The sequence below is a fragment of the Megalobrama amblycephala genome, linkage group LG9, assembly GCF_018812025.1.
Source record: "Megalobrama amblycephala isolate DHTTF-2021 linkage group LG9, ASM1881202v1, whole genome shotgun sequence".
In the NCBI taxonomy this organism is placed as follows: Eukaryota; Metazoa; Chordata; class Actinopteri; order Cypriniformes; family Xenocyprididae; genus Megalobrama; species Megalobrama amblycephala.
This window is the reverse complement of record NC_063052.1, coordinates 40,774,558-40,792,326: the sequence shown is the minus strand read 5'-3', so window position 1 is coordinate 40,792,326 and position 17,769 is coordinate 40,774,558. Positions and strand designations below refer to the sequence as shown.

General features: G+C 35.8%; 1 protein-coding gene across 3 annotated transcripts in view; it reads left to right on the top strand.

The window, feature by feature from the left end:
• The window catches only part of LOC125275919 (H-2 class I histocompatibility antigen, L-D alpha chain-like), a 28,903-nt gene continuing 11,134 nt past the window's right edge, over positions 1-17,769 (top strand). The window contains exons 1-6 of one of the 3 annotated variants that reach the window (XM_048203264.1): positions 1-501; positions 4,958-5,191; positions 5,755-6,021; positions 6,285-6,563; positions 6,737-6,865; positions 7,146-8,016. In XM_048203264.1, the coding sequence (XP_048059221.1) occupies positions 447-501; positions 4,958-5,191; positions 5,755-6,021; positions 6,285-6,563; positions 6,737-6,865; positions 7,146-7,324 (1,143 nt within the window). In that variant the 5' untranslated portion in view covers positions 1-446 and the 3' untranslated portion in view covers positions 7,325-8,016. Of the gene's footprint in view, positions 502-4,957; positions 5,192-5,754; positions 6,022-6,284; positions 6,564-6,736; positions 6,866-7,145; positions 8,017-17,769 lie in introns of those variants that run through there. The other 2 variants (XM_048203265.1, XM_048203266.1) reach the window with 2 other exon arrangements.

Sequence of the window (17,769 nt, the reverse complement as noted above, 5' to 3'; positions counted from 1 at the left end):
AATTTGTGTCTTTGGTTATAGAGAGTATTTTGTAATATAACAATTTTCTATCCATATAGAGGAGGCATACTTTAAATGTATTGAAATTATAAGGCATCTTTGAGTAAACTTCGAGTATCATTTGAGTATCTCATTGCCGGGCTGAGTGTCCTAAAGCATTATTTGTGAAACATTTATATACGTTGAATATATGTGAAATTTGTTATGTTAAGACCCATATGCAGTTTGGGAGGAGGTGGGTGTGGCGCCTGTTCTCGGAACGCCCTTATTTGGGAAACGTCTGCGACTCATTCTGGCGTTTAATGCTGATGAGGAGAACTGTAACCTACAACCTCCACTGTAGGACTGAATTAAGGGCAGAGCTGCCTCACTAGAGTTTAAGAAGCACGATAGTGTGATGATGAAGATGGAGCAGCACGAAAACATCCAGACGACACAAACACCAGATGAGACGAAAACTTCTCAGCCTTCACCAGGGCAAGACCGGACGAATAAAAGAAGGTAAGTTAATTATTTACACTTACAAAGAATAAGTGTGTTTATTTTTCATGTATTAATATGTACACTTCAGGAAATAATATTTACCTTTAAGGTACTAATGTAGGTTGTGTACATTTAGAAAGGGTACCTACTTTTTTCCTGAATAAACCCTATAGTGTCACTACAGCGCGGTCACATTAAGGTCACAGAATTTAATAAAATCTCTGAATATCATTTACTAAATATATTTAAGGTTTTTTTTTAATCAAATTTCTATCAAAATATTTGAGAATGAGAAATGAAACTGATATGTTTCAAGAATCACAATTATTACTTAGTTTAAATCAATATTATTAATCTTTAACACACAATTAAGAAATTGAGTAGATTCACTAAAGTACAGTTGAGCTCAAATTTTACATACCCCTTGCAGAATATGCAAAAATGTTAATCATTTGAACAAAATAAGAAGGATCATGAAAATTGCTTGTTTTTTTTTATTTAGTACTGTCCTGAATAAAGTATTTCACATAACAGATGTTTACATAAAGTCCACAAGATAAAAAAAAAAAAAAAAAACAATAGCTGAATTTATTCAAATAACCCCATTCATAAGTATGTGAACCATTGATTCTCAATACTGTGTGTGGTTACCTGATGATCCACGACTGTTTGTGTGTTTTGTGATGGTTGTTCATGAGTCTCTTGTTTGTCCTGAGCAGTTAAACTGAGCTCTGTTCTTCAGAAAAATCCTCCAGCTCCTGCAGATTCATCAGTTTTTTAAGCATATTTGAACCCTTTCCAGCAGTGACTGAGTGATTTTGAGATTCATGTTTTCACACTGAGGACAACTGAGGGACTCAAACACAACTATTAAAAACGGTTCAAACATTCACTGATGCTCCAGAAGAAAACACGATGCATTAAGAGTTGGGGATATAAACTTTTTCAATTGGATGAACAGGGTAAATTATACTTTTTTCTTTCTGGAAAACATGCAAGAATCTTCTGTTGCTTCCAAAGGGCAGTACTAAATGAAAAATGATCTTTAAACAAAATAAGAAAAACTTGCACATCATCTTCTTGTTCAAAAGTTTTCACCTCTCAGCTCTTAATACTTAATGTTTGAACTGTTTTTAATAGTTTGAGTCCCTCAGTTGTCCTCAGTGTGAAAAGACGGATCTCAAAATCATTCAGTCACTGCTGGAAAGGGTTCAAATATGCAAAACATGCTGGAAAATCAAAGAATTTGCATGACTTGGAGATTTTCTGAAGAACAGAGTTCAGTTTAACTGTTCAGAACAAACAAAAGACTCATGAACAACCATCACAAAACAAAAAAAAACAGTCGTGGATCATCAGGTAACCACAATTTTTAGGTAATCACGTTATTTTTTTCTATCTTGTGGACTTTATGTTAACATTTGTTATGTGAAATATTTTATTCAGGTCAGTACTAAATAAAAATAGCATGCAATTTTCATGATCCTTATTTTGTTGAAATTATTAACCTTTTTGCATATTCTGCAAGGGGTATGTAAACTTTTGAGCTCAACTGTATAACAACACACCCCTCAACCACCCCGTCCAATCAAAACCTTAAAGTTAGAATGAAATCAAAATTGACAACTCTTATTTTTTATGGAATATTGTAGTATTTATTATCAATAATTTATCCGTTCATTATTTTTTTTAAATTCATGTGATCTCGTGATCTTTAATCAAAAATATTAACCTGCTTTCATGCTATGGCGAGAGGACGGAGATATCTGGAGGCAGATCCAGTGACATAAGGGGTAAATGCTGTCGCTGCGTAAGCTGATGCTTTATAGAGATCAATGCATTAACCACCACTGATGCCCGTCACCATTGACAGGAACCTGATGGAGGACACGCTCAGTCAGTCAGGCTGTGTGTCCACTGGAGCAGAGCGATTTTAGATTCATTCCTATGGAAGTTGAGTGTCAAGCTTAACCTGATGGAGGTAAACGAAAATGCTCGCTGCACGGCAATGGATTCACACCGTCAGTCAGTCAGTCAGTCAGTCTCTCTCGTGTGCTCTCTCACTGTTTAGAGCCACTTACCGTCCTCGGCATCCTCAATAAATAAAGTTCTTACAGTAATGTGAGGGTGCTCACAGTGAGTCTGGGAGACAAATCCCCAAACGGGCATGGCGTTTTACTCGGATAGACATCACAGAAGAAAAGACGATCGCAACTTCCGTTTCATGCCGACTTTAAACACAAAATTTTAAACTTTGTTCCTGACCCATAAAAATAGGCTAATACTGTTGGCAACAAATTTAAGTACTTTTTTATGACTGAACATTTTATACCTCGATAACGTCAAAAGCCGAACTAGCAGCAGTTCTGAGCATGCGCATGACAGTGAGAATCTCTGGGCGTGAGTATTTATAAACGGAAACATGTTTCTCACGATCTCGTTTACAAACATTTTCTTTATATACATAATAATGGTTTGGTTTATGTCTCACTCTCGTCTAAGCGATGCTCATCAAGGTAATTCATTTGTTTTACTTCTGATCCTGCAGCCGCAGTTAATTCTGATGTTTAAACTAAACCTTTGCGTTTACTTCCTGGTTATAATTACAATAGTTTCATCAACTATATATTTTATATTATACTATTATGTTATACTATCGTGTGTTATCCTTTGTTGTGAGACTGTTTCAGGAAAAAACTCGTCAGGGTTATTAAAGTTTTGGTTTGATATTCAGATGTCGTTTTGGCAATATATATATATATCCGCAGTGTGCTGTCACAGTCATGCAAAAAAATGATCCCATGTCATGCATGATCTGTAAAGTTCAGTTCTGAAATCAGCGTTTTTTTCGTAGTAACTCTTAATTTTACAGTGCATAGCTATACTGTATCTTAAAATGTCGGACACGACGGAAACCAATGATTGTGTCGTTCGAGAAGAAACAAGCAACCCAAATGCTGGACTAGTGCACAGATTGAAGGAGAACTGTTCAGAACATGTTAGTGTGAGAAAACAGAATCAAGTCTTGGACTTATTAGGCATTTAAGAAAATCCAGCCATGCACTTTTTAAAGGGTCATGAAACCCCAAAACACTTTTTTTTATATACAGATATGTATAGGCTGCACATCATTGAAAACACTAAATGTACCCATTAATGTTATTCATAAGTGAAAAATAGTTATTTTTGCATTTTTCAGAGCGATTTCTGTCTTCCTGTTTGAAAAGCTGAGTCGGAGCAACGTCACAAATCTGATGTAATCGTGTACTTTCGGCCCAAGTATGGGCATGGTCGAACATGCTGACGTAGACCGTTTCGAGCGATTCTTGACATATATTCATGACATAAAACTCATTTAATCACTGCACTGTAGTATGCATAAGATTATAATTGCAGTATTATGCATGAGGAAGTATCACTTCTCTCGCCTCTGTTGTCATTCAGAGACATATCGTTGGTGCTCGTTTCCTCAGTGCCACAACACAATGTGTTTTCCTGCAACGCCACCAGAGCAGAGGTTTGGGTGCATGTGGGTTGTTTTGCTGTAATCTACCAGCACAAATGGAAAATATGTTCGCGTGAGATCGCATTACAGCGGAGAATTCAAATGTCAAAAAAGTGTGGCTCATTCACCTCTGCCTGCTCTAGCTGCGTTCAAACACACGAGCCGTAGGCTCTGTTTCCTTCAGCACAGCACGTGTGTTGTTTGTATTTTGCTCGCGATGCGGTCAGAACTGGAATTTGAATACGAACACATGAAAAATATGATTGTTTTTATGATATACACGCGGAGCGCGCATATGCTCGGTTTCAGCGCGGAGCTCCGCGATGAGTTTAACAACACTAGCCACGTGACACATAGCTCGTACAGAATAAAGTATCCGTGTTTAAAGTTTTTATTTCACACATTCTCCTGCACCAAACATTAACCAGCACGGTGTATTAATATGCACACATATTTCATCAAGTCTTCTTCAAATGAATTATATGTGCAAACTGGACACTGATACAGTGGTGTAGCCCATCTGAACACGACAACACGATTATTCTAATAGACTGATTTTGAGACGGCAGTGCTTGTAAACGTAATCAAAGTAGCCTATTATTAGCCCTATTAAATATTCTTTCACATTTCTCCCTTGTGCTTGGGAGTTTGTTGTCATTTTCTCCATGCTCATATATTAATATTCATTATTCTGTATAATGAGTGTGTTGTATGTCTGTGCTTGACTGGTTGTTCTCTCCCCTCTTCCCCCCCTCTACACTCCCACTTTTCCAGAGCTTTACACGCCCATTTTAACAAAGTGTTTTAATTCAGAGGTGTGAATGACCAGGCTAAAACAGGGGGGTTTCATGACCCTTTAAGATCCTTGTCAGGGAACATGTAAGAGGGTGTATGGTCACTATATGACATGCTTCTGTTTGTGTGTGTGTGTGTGTTTTAATTGTTGTCCATGTTTTATATGTTCCTCAGAGAAACACTTCCTCCACTACAAGTTTGTAGTCCTGACTAAAGCAGACACATTCCCAGAGTTCAGTGCTGAAGTTGTTGCTGATGACAGACAGATGAAACACTTCAGTGATGAAGAAAGAGTCTGGATTCTGACTGAAGATGACTGGACTGAACCTCCAGATCCACCTGATCATAGAGACTGGTTCATTCATCAGATCAGGACTCTGACAAACTGCACAAACTCACAGTGTTCTGGTGAGATTCATGATTTACTCTCATTCATTATCATTCATTATATTAAATTCCATATATTTATCTACAGTTTCATTATATAATAAGATGTTTTTATATTGTAGTTCATATTTTAACACCGAATCTCCAAATTAATGTACACTATAAAATATTGCTATGAATTTATAGGATTAAACAGTATTATTTTACAATAAATAACTGTAGTCAGAAATGTACTGTCAAATCAGTGCAGGCTGGGTCTCATTTTACTGGGTATTCACATGATAAAGTTGTCGTTAATAATGGCAATAATAATTTACTTAAGAAATGAATTATTCACACTGTAATTGTTTTGAAGTCACCATACTGGTGATCAGTGTTCACATGCCTGAGATCTTGGACCTTATATATTGATATTTAAATTTCTGATTAAAGTCATTTGTCAAAGTCAGAAGTTTGACAGATGAAAACTTTTGTTATGACGCGACACGACAAATCCCAGACAGTAAACTGATGCCTTGTTCTGTTCATGACAAACTCCAATCACTCGCTATACTTCTTATAAGTTTGTTGTTCTGTGATTGTAGAGCTTCATGTTCTTCAGAGAATAATTGGCTGTGAACTGGAGAAACTTCCTGATGGAACAGTGAATCTGACTGTCTTTGATGAATATGGATTTGATGGAGAGGATTTTATATCCTTTAATTCTGACACTATGAAGTGGATTGATAAAAGCCCCAAAGCCAAAGAAACCAAAGAGAAATGGGATCGTCAAACAGGACGAAACCAGTTCATCAAGTTTTTCCTCAAGACCTACATGAACTGGATCTCAACATTTAACAACACAAAACACAGTAAGTTTTGATCTGATCAGTTTAATTATCGCCTGTGTTTTGCATTATGAAACACATTTATTTAGTCTAAATTATGAAAATATAATAACATTTTTTAAAGGGTTGTGTTCAAATATGCAAGAGTTTTCTCTATACTTCTAATTGTGATCATTTATTCACAAAAAGTCTCATTTTTAATGGATGTGAAGAATATAATAGTTTTACACACAGAACCAAATTCATAGTCAAATTTTATGTTAATTTTATGCTCCCCTCTTCTCCAGGTTCTCCAGATGTTCGTGTCTCTGTGAGGAAAGCTCCTGATGATGACAGTAATCTGGTGCTGACGTGTCTGGCCACTGGTTTCTACCCCAGAGATGTTCAGATGAACATTAGATTGAACAGAATTAATCTTAAGCATCAAACATCTTCAGGAATCAGACCAAATGATGATGAAAACTTTCAGATGAGAATCAGTGTGAAGATCAACAGAAACCTCAAAGGATCTTATGATTGTCTGGTCATTCACAGCAGTCTGACTGAACCAGTTTCAGTAAAATGGGGTAAATATCATAAATTCAGTCACATACAGTATTTATAGCAGGAGAACATGATATTAATGGATTAATGTTTCTCGCCACAAACAAATACATTTAAAGTGCCTCAACTCATTTCAACAGTTCATAATGTTGATTAAAATACATTTATGATTTTGTTTTATTTAATCATTCTGCAGATGGAAGATGTTCTGACTGTGAAACGGATCATATATGGATCGTAATAGCAGGAATAGCAGCAGCTGTAGCTCTCGCTGTGATTGTGATTATAACTGGTTACTGCATCTACAAACAGAAAAGGTCAAATGGTGAGTTATACATATACAACCTTGTTGTAAATATTCTTGTTTTACATATTTTTTTTAAATGTATGAACAAGGGATGGACAGTTTTAAACATATACACCATGTGACAGTAGAAATATATTAACTTTTTTAAAAGATTAAATTTTTTTAAAACTTTTATTCTGCATCTAAACATAAAATAATATTATGAGATTTAATATATTAACATGCAGATCTATATTTGCAAAAGCAGGATATCTGTATGTTCTCAAGATCAAGTTTTAATCTGTTTTATCTTTTCTAGCTCAGACAGCAATAACAGAGGAGAATATTATGAAGACAGAAACACATAATCATCATCTCCACACACAGGTATCTTCATCACATTTATTGTCTGTCTTTGTGCAAATAATCATAATTCAGTCCAAAGTGTCAAAAAAGCAAAAGTGTGATTTCTTAACTTGGAAAAATCATGGAAAATAAAATCTTAAAATGTCTTGGAAAACTTTTTTTTTTAAATAATGAATTACATTTTTCTTATATCGAGGTCTAAAATATTTTATAGGGTAGAAATTTAGGATCAGATACTCCCAGATTGCACACACTGGATGAAGGTCTAACCAACACTCCATCAATATGAATGAAGATGTTGAGAAGAGCCAAGGGGTTTAAGACTGACTAACATGATTTCAGTTTTACAGCATTCAGTTTTAAGATCTTTAAATGTGTTGTATGTGATTTCTCAAGTTCGTTGTTGAACATGTTGATATTTGAAATCAACCCAAACAAACCCACCCTTTTCTTCATTGCTCCGCCTCCAAAACCCACACTCCAAACCTAACTACCCTGCCCCGAGTTGGTCTCGAACCCTGGCCTGATCGCTGCTTGAACTTGAGGCGAATACACTACGAATGACGCTAAATGCCGCATTCTCTATCGGTTGTCAGTGTGCCGCAGTTTAACAGCAAAACTCTCACTATCTGGCCTCTGTTACACACGCAATACGAGAGTGGAGTCTGTTTATCACAGCTGACACACAACAAATGGCATGATGATGAACAAATGACAAGGAAGCACAAAAAATGAACGTACAATACTCAAGAGTAAATACAATCAAGTGTTCGTTGTTAGTCGCAAACAGCACAGCAGCTCCAGACAATCAAACCCAGTGTTACTTACATTTGGAGCGGGATCAAAGCAGCCTCCTCATCTGTTTTCAGGCCTTCCCTCTTAGCTCTCTCCAGCGCTGGAAAGCTTTTCTAATATATACACGGTCCTAAAGCACTTGCCCAGTCATAAACCTTCATTCCAGTGATATTCTTTTGAGCTCTTTTGTATTGTGTCATCTCTCGTTCTGCAGTTTTTTTCTTATTATTATTTCCAAATCTCCCTCTTACTCGTTCTCTGTCCTCGACTGTCATACGTCACCCTTTAAGGCAAGAAGTGGATGGGGTGGAAAAACAGAATTAGGCATCATAGATTTGTGTATCGTCAGTGTGAATTTGAAAATTAATAGCATAACGCTGAATGATCTGGACTAGAGGATCATGACAGACCCTGTTTATCATGTTTCTGTATGCTCAGTTGAAATATGCTTCAGACATGTGGCAGTTTTTTGAAACATTTCAAAGGATCGAGAACATTAATATTTGTGATCTGTGTAACAATATTATTCTCTGTTGTTGTTTCAGGCAGATGAACATGATGAATCAGGAAATTAAACATCAGAGGATTTAAATGCTTCTGGACACACTGACTACTGTGAAATTACACTCTGAAATGGACACGCTTTTACATTTACAGGGATATCATGAGCTCAAAAATGAAAATAATAATTCTGTTGTGGTGAATGAGAGACTGCACTTTTGCATGCCTGTTTGATCCACTCATAAAAATAATAATCCATGATCACATTTCCATGACTTTTTAAAACCTTCCCGCTCTACTGACATTTGTTATGACATCACTACAAACATTACACAACACGTTCTCCAACCAATATGACCATATAGGTCGTTTGTCACTTCCCTGAAATACGACCCATAGGAGCGTTTACTAAAGTGGCACCCCTATCAACAACAGGACATTTTCATTTTAATACATTGTTCCCTATTATCTGCGTCATATTTCGGGTTTCGCGTAGCTCAATTGGCAGAGCATTACAATAACAATATGCAATCATGTGATCGTGGGTTTGATCACAGAGAACATGTGCTCATAAAGTGTGTATGCACTATAAATCACTATGGGTAGGTTTAGGGGTGGGGTGGGTGTAGTCGTTAATAAAAAAAAGTGTTTTGTTAAATGGAAATAGGAGAAATGGTGTACAATGCATTTAAATGAACACACATTTTGATTGGTAATGACAGTTATACGTAATTTCATGACAGACGTTACACGACACTGTCATTATTTTTGCGCCAGCTAGAGGGCGCATGACTTTAAAATGTAAATATAAGTCGTAATAAGGTGCTTGAAAAATGACCTATAGGGTTGTTTTTTTTGGAGTAGTCTCACATTACAATGCTAATGACAACTTGTGTTAACTCTACAATATGTAAATCCACTTCACCAGCTAATTACTCTTCGACACGATGCATAGAAATATACAGAGCTGCCGCAAACACAAAATTAACAAGCGCTCTTGTTTCTCTGGCTCAGAAGGTCTATAGTGTCATAAATGTAGCGTATGTCAGACTTTTAAAATGAAAATGCGAAATCTTTGCTTGATGTTTAGATGTTTTCAGCATTAATAACTGTGGAAAATTATATCAGTCTGTGATAAAATGTATTTTGTGTTGTTGCTCATATGTTCTTCAATGAAGTGTGTGATTTCACCAAACAGGACTGCAAAAGTGTTACAATCTTCAAGCTAACAATGGCTTTTTATTGACTTTTTGTGTTGAAAATGAACATATTTAAATATGGTTTTGACATCTACTTGAATGAAACATGTTTCTGATAAACGGTCTTCTCTTCAGGTCTAGTTGAGTTCATAACTTCATACAGTGATGAATCTCATGTGCTATTCTGTTGTAAACTGTATTGTTGCTCTTCTCATGTTCATTGAGATCTTAAGATGAATTACTTGTTGTATTTCTCATTTTTATGTCTGCCAAATTAACAAATCTATATGTTTCTGAGAGCTGCTCATAACTTGCTCATATTTATGGGTATTTTTACACACACACACACACACACACACATATATATATATATATATATATATATATATATATATATATATATATATTTATTATTATTATTATTATTATTATTTTTTTTTTTATAAAATGTATGAAACAAAGGTTTTTAAGAGTGATTTGCGATGTTTGTTCTTTGGTTTAGGAGATCGTAAGAGCTGAAGGTCCTGAGAGGATCAGTAAATTAATTCAGATACAATACTGCATAACTATAAACCTGATGAGAAACAGAAAACTAGAACTGTGACAGAATAATGACTTCAGTTCAGTGTTTACGAAGCAGAAAAACACAATAATGATGTCAAAATCTTATATGCAAAGCATTGACATAATGTGACCTCAAGAAGACGAAAGTGTAATTTCATGAAGCAGCCAATGAGGGGCAGCAATGCGCTCAATACATCTGGAAGAGACTTTGGCGTAAACTTTCATTTTCTCATTTAGTGTAGCCTAGATATACAGGATGTGCGACTGAAATATGAATGTGAAAAATGGCCAATGCTACATAGGAATAAGATTTTTTTTATTATTATTGTTTTTCCCTTTTCTATGGAAGCTTGTTTAGGACACAGAATAAAACAAGTTAATGTAGAGTTTTTGAGGTTACCATTAGAGTCTGTGGTTAGTTGATAGTTGGATGATTATTTATGTAATAAATACTGCTGTGTGCTCTTCAGAACAGGGATAGTCTCTTTGCTGTAGTACATACAGGTGTGTTTGTGCTATAGTTAACAATCTGAAACATTAAGTAAATAATTATTTATACTTATGTATTATTCTATAGTATATTGTAATATATTAACACAATATATCATTCTGTATTGTAAACCCTAACAATCAAAATAATTAATAGATTTGAGTAGGACAAACTTAAATTAAACAAATTAGTTCAGTCAAATTAGTTTTTATGAGTATTTAGCTCTTTTTTTCTCTTTCAAGTTCACAGAACTGATATATTTTAAGGAAACTGAACTGTTTCATTGTCTTGAGTTTTATGAATTATTTCTTTCAATTTAGGCAAACTTAAGTTTAACTGAAACTGGGATGGGATTTCTATTTCCCAGCATGCTTTGCACTTGACATTCGAAAGACCCTGCAGAAAAACTTTTTTTTTATAGTTTTATATGATCAAGGTCATATCCGTCATATGCTGCCCCCTGCTGGAGAGTCATGTCCATCATCATGGTCTTCCTCATTCTCTGGATCAAAGATGTCCATATTGAGGAGAGCGAGATTGTGAAGCACAGCGCAGCACACAACAACCTCAGGCACAAAGACATGCTCACATCTGGCCGTGAAGAAACAGAGCAACAGCGTGTTTTCAGGATGCCAAAAGCTCTCTCTGTGCTTTGAACACAGGACTGTAGAAACGAGCCTCGGTTCTGTACAGACTCTCATGAGGTGATGAGGCAGATGGGTGCTCTCAGGCAAGGATAGCCTCAATGTCAGTAAATAAAATATTTAATTAATTTATGCATTAATTCATTGCTTGACTAAAGATAGAGATGTATTCACCTTAGCTATGCATGAATACATGCCAGACAAATGCAGCCATGTCATATGACAAAAAAATTAAGTATTGTTCAGCATTTATTGTTATTATTGAGTGCAAATGTTGGGGTGGGCTAGTAATGCAATTCATTCTGGGGTAATCTTAATTTTTAAGTAGTATAAAATCAACAGTCTTCTCCAAAGACGATATCTTCCAGCAGCTGCCGGACATCTTCTTTGTGCAGACATTGTAAACGCTGAGGAAATCCGCACTAGGTTTAACAATGAACAATCATAATGACAAAAAAAATTTATCATGGGATTGTGTACACAATAATATGTGATTATATACACAGAAAAAAGCACAATGACAAGTTTAAATATCTTTGGATAATTCATCATAATGCATCAAAATATATATATATATTTTCACCACTGTGTCAGGGTTTCTGGTTGCAGCACAAAGGAATAATGATGCAGCAGCTTCTTTATTCACACAAACTCAAAACTACAAAACACTCAGAAACAGGAACAGAACAACTAACTTTACAATGACGAGGACAGACAGAGAACTGAAGGAAACACAGGGTTTAAATACAAGAACAAACAGGGGAGCTCACAAGATAATTCATCAAAACCAGCTCGGACAAATGAACTCAATGATGGTAACCATAGAAACAAAGGAGTGGCGGGAAACTGAACAGAGGAGCTGATCAAAATACAAACAAAGTCCAAAAACACAAACTGAAATGTGACACCCTGAAGAAACAAGACTTAAATTCAACAACAAGAAGATGAAAACTAATACTAGATTATCAGGAAGTAATATATAATAAAAGGAAAAAGAAAAGCAGTATGGGTGATGCACGGATCTGATTGTGAGCAAAGAATTAATAAATTGAGAAATATCAAAAATGAAGCCGGTAAAGAGATGGTAGAACGAGAATTCAGAATGAGAGTTACTTTTGCTAAACAATCAGAACAACAAAAGCATCCTGTTAAACTATCAAAAACAGCTGAGAAAGAGATAGGAATAGTGAAAACTGTATCCTTACTCAGTAATAGAAGAATAATGATCAAATGCAGGATGAGAAGCAGAAACAAAAGATTCTTAAAATGAAAACACTAGCAGGAGGAAAGGTAGCATGCACAGAAATAGGTGATAAAACAGGAGTTGTCCTTTCAGGAGAACCTCTTAACTAAAGTATGAGCTTGTGGATTCAGTTTGAGGGAAATACCCTACTGACAAAAGTGAAGCTAGAGGATTTATTAGCCTTTTGTTACAAGAGTATATACCCCCAACTCTTAAATACCAACCTGCAAATATCTGCAAAGGACAAAATGTGCAGAGGAGAAGATGAGTGTGAGGAGGAAACAGAGTTCAAATGTGTAACTGTGGGGAAGGTCAGAGCGCTGCTTATAAATGTGCTTAAAGTTAACAGGAAATCTTAGCTGAAGAAATACACAAGATTTTAAAAGCGAAAGACAGAACTATTGGATATGACTCAGATAACATCTCACTCACAGTGATGTCTGGAGCATTAGAGTATATGGACAGTGCATGAAGACAGGGATGGGCAGTATTTATGATACATGTATTTCAAATACAAAATAGTATTTTGTAATTTGTATTTGATAGGGTTGATGAAAATGGCTTTGTATTTTGCATCAAAATACTTTAGTGTTTTGTATTTTTGTAGTTTTGAAATACAGTAAAATACTTTGAAAGAAGTCTACATGATGACATCATAAAAAATGCAGCCTCTGATTGGTGCGTACCCAGTGGTTTGCCCAGACTTGTTGAGTTCAGAACAGATGTTAAGTTTTGGAATAGTTTACCAATTTAGATAATGCTCTTGAAAACTATTATACTGAGCAGCAGCTCCCTATATTTATGATTTACAATCAATTGATTAATTAGTTAGAAACTAGTTGCTATGAATACAGGTGCCATCAGTTCTTTTCTTATGAATGAGTCAGTGTTGCTGATGCAAAGTAGGCCCTTCGTTACCAAACACCAACTAAATTAGGATACAATTATGAGTCATTCGCAAACTGTTAAACATTAAACTGTTGGTTACTTTAAAACTAACCATCATCTGGGAGATCACAGGGTTATGTGAATATTTGATCTGTTAAAGCCACACTATGTACATTTTCGCCACTAGAGGTCGCTTATACTTGATTTTGTGGAATCATGGGATGTGTTGTCTTCACGTCTACAGCCAGTGGAAAAGAATCGGGATGGGACTCGGGCAGAAATGATGTTCATGGATGAGATTATTACCATTACTGTGGTATGAAGCAGAGCAGGGCGAGTGATGTTGGAGCTGAACGAGACCGATGGAGCGATTGCTAATGAGAGACGAGCGCGACATGTCTTGAGCACAGCGGAACTTTTATTATGCCACAGTCGTCGCTTCCACTTCTTCCAGTCTAGCGTATGTGGGGTAACACAGCGCTGTTTATCATATTAGATACATTTGAGTGTTGAAAGTTGTTATAGTGCTACTCTGCGTTCACTTGGCAGCTGCTATGAGACACTTGTTGCACACTGCAGAAAGAGAGATCGATATTAGGCATGGTAAAACATGGTACTCACGGTAACAAGAAGCTATATAACATGATTAGTTTTCTGTCAATGGATGAATCCAAACAGATCCTCATCTGTCTAATAAAGCATATAATATGTTTTATTAGACAGATGAGGAATATAATGCGTCTTTGGTGTTTCCATGGTTTCTGCAAAATAAAACCAGAACCTGAGGGTAACAAGGGTATGATGTCATTGATAGGCGACACACAGGCACAAAATGTGATATCCGTCGTGTAATTCTTTCATGTTTTCTCCCTTTCTTTCCAAAACGCGACAAACGCCAGTCTCCTTTTTCTGCAGAACGCGATATATCCGCTCAACCAATCACAGCGCACCATTCCACCAGAGAAATACACTTGAATTCAAAGAATTAAAAAAAACAAAAAAAAAACAAGATTCTGGCTGATATTTGTTCTTATTTTAAGCATAAACTTGCTGAATTTTGATACATTTGACAGAAAACAATACTTTATATCTTATATCCAGTAAATGTACCTTGATTTAAGTGTTTGTACTGGAAAACAAGACATAAATACTGAGTTTTTGCAGTGTATGAATTAATCTTCAGTATCTAGAGCACATGTATGACGTCAGTTGCTCATCGCTATAAGCTTCAGGGAAAATCTGCTTCACTGACATGAAACAGTGTAACAGAGGAAGAGGAAGAGAGGTCATATCTAGATGTGAACAATGTTTGAACGCAAAAGATTCTGGAAAATGTGAACTCTGCAAGAAAAATCCATGTACAGGATGATAACTCTACTAACAACTTGCGCCTGGCCAACAGCCTGAACAACTTCTACTCTCACTTTGAAAAATAATGAGACAGTCCCAATATAATCCCCTGTGATACCCAATAGTATCCAGCTGCAGACCAGCAGCACCACAGTTTCAGAACCACAGCCACAGAAATGAAGTGATGGGTGCGGGGCTTAAACAGGCCAAAGTCTATGATAAAAGGCCAAAATATGACGATGATAATAATAATAAATAATAATGATAATAATAATAATAATAATAATAATAAAACATCTATGAAAAGGCCACAGTCTATGATAAAAGGCCAAAATCATTCGTTTCATGCAGAATAGTAAACTTCTTAAGTTAGTAATTCTCTTGTTTATGGATGGATTGATTGATAATTGAACATCATCAGACAAATAATACAATATGATAGTTTTGATGCATTTATTGTAAAGACATTAGGCATCTCACACATTTTTGACTAACTGAAGTACTGTCCCACATTAGGCTAATCATACTGTCCCACTTTTTGAAACCACATTTCATAAAGTAGGACACTAGGAAATTTGACAAAAATATAAAATATATAGTTTATACATACAAAGTTACAATATTTTTTGATGGACATACATTTCATAAGCACAAAAATGATCATGATTTTTTTTGTTTAAAATTCATTTATACTCCTTAATTTCAAGTTTGTCAAAACTCGATGTCATTGACGGGTGGCTTTCACACAAGGTCCTTCCTTTTTGATGATTGCTACAGTCTCATACATGCCTGTACATTTGAGAGGCTATGTGATTTTGATCACATGGCACCACAGCTTCAAATAACCCATAGTTTCACTGACATTCATGCGGGACCTACAAACACTAAACCTCAGGTGTCCCACATTAGGCAGTGTCCTACTTTAGGGCAATTCACCCAACATACAGAAATAATATCACATACAGTCAAGGGAGACATTTTACTATATGGTTACACATTTGTAAATTTATTCTTAAAATTATATGGGTAAAGTATTTGTTCACAGTTTATACAAATTAGTTCATAGTTTGTATTATCCATTAACATGGTAATTAAAACTCCTCATTGTACATCATGATATCTTATGCATATTAGACCTATATGAACAGAAAAAAATGACTTTATTTAAAAGTATTGTTGTTAAATACTGTAGACATCGATCCGATCAAAATCCATGTAAAAACCAATTATATTTAAAAATATGTTTTAGCCCCGCCCCTCACTTCCGTTTTGTGGCGGTGCTGAAACTGTGGTACTGCAGCAGCTGTAAGTGAAACTGGTCTGCAGCTCTCGAACCCACTGGATGCGCGCTAGTAAATTTATGTCGCTTTCTAATTCATTTCTACAGATAGCCGGACAAGTTGATTTTAAACTTTTCATCATGCAAATATTCGGTATAACTTCTTTCTCAAGAAGACATCAACGCCCCGAAAATATCGCTTGGCGCCTCCCCCGATGTTCTCCGAACGCCCTTATTAATAAACGCTTCACTACAGCGTCATTCTGGCGTTTGATGCTGAAGAGGATGACTGTAACCTACAACCTCCACTGTAGGACTGGACTAGGAAGGACTCAGCTGCCTCAACAGAGATTAAGAAACACCATTGTGTGATGATGAAGATGGAGCAACATGAAAACATCCAGACGACACAAACACCAGATGTGAAGATGAAAACTTCTCAGCCTTCATCAGTGCAAGACTATAAATATAAAAGAGGGTAAGTTAATTATCTAGACTTACAAATAATCAATCTGTTCATTGTTCAGGCACTAATATGCACACTTCAGGAAATAATATTTACCTTTAAGGTACTAATGTACTCTTTAGATGTAAATAAGTTTGTGTACCTTTAGAAAGAGTACCGCTCACCTTTTGAACTCTTTCCCATGAGTAAACCCTATAGTGAAAGCTCACAGAATTTAATAAAATCTCTGGATATCATTTACTAATATATTTAATTTTTTATTTTATTTTTTCACAAAAAGAAATTCTTATTTGACTAAAATAGTTATAGTTAGACTAATTAGTGTTTAAAAAATAGTTTATATTTTTGTTCAATTTCTTTCAAAATATTTGAGAATGAGAAATTAAACTGATCTGTTTCAAGAATCACAATTATTACTTAATTCAAATCAATATTATTAATCTTTAACACACACTTAAGAAATTAAGTAGATTCACTAAATTAAAACATACACCCCTCAACCACCCCGACCAATCAAAACCTTAAAGTCTGCATGAAATAAAAATTTTATGGAATATTGTAATATTTATTATAAATAATTTATCCGTGCACTTCATTATTTATTTTTTTAAATTCATGTGATCTCGTAATCTTTAATCAAAAATATTAACCTGCTTTCATGCTATGGCGAGAGGACGGAGATATCTGGAGGCAGATCCAGTGACATAAGGGGTAAATGCTGTCGCTGCGTAAGCTGATCCTTTATAGAGATCAATGCATTAACCACCGCTGATGCCTGTCACCATTGACAGGAACCTGATGGAGGACACGCTCAGTCAGTCAGGCTGTGTGTCCACTGGAGCAGAGCAAGCTAACAGAGCGATTTTAGATTCATTCCTATGGAAGTTGAGTGTCAAGCTTAACCTGATGGAGGTAAATGAAAACACTCGCTCCACACCAACAGACTCACACCATCAGTCAGTCAGTCAGTCAGTCTCTCTCATGCGCTCTCTCACTGTTTAGAGCCATTGACCGTCCTCGTCATCGTCAATAAATAAAGTTCTTACAGTAATGTGAGGGTGCTCACAGTGAGTCTGGTGGAGAGAAATCCCCAAACGGGCATGACGTTTCACTCGGATAGACATCACAGAAGAAAAGACAATCGCAACTTCCGTTTCA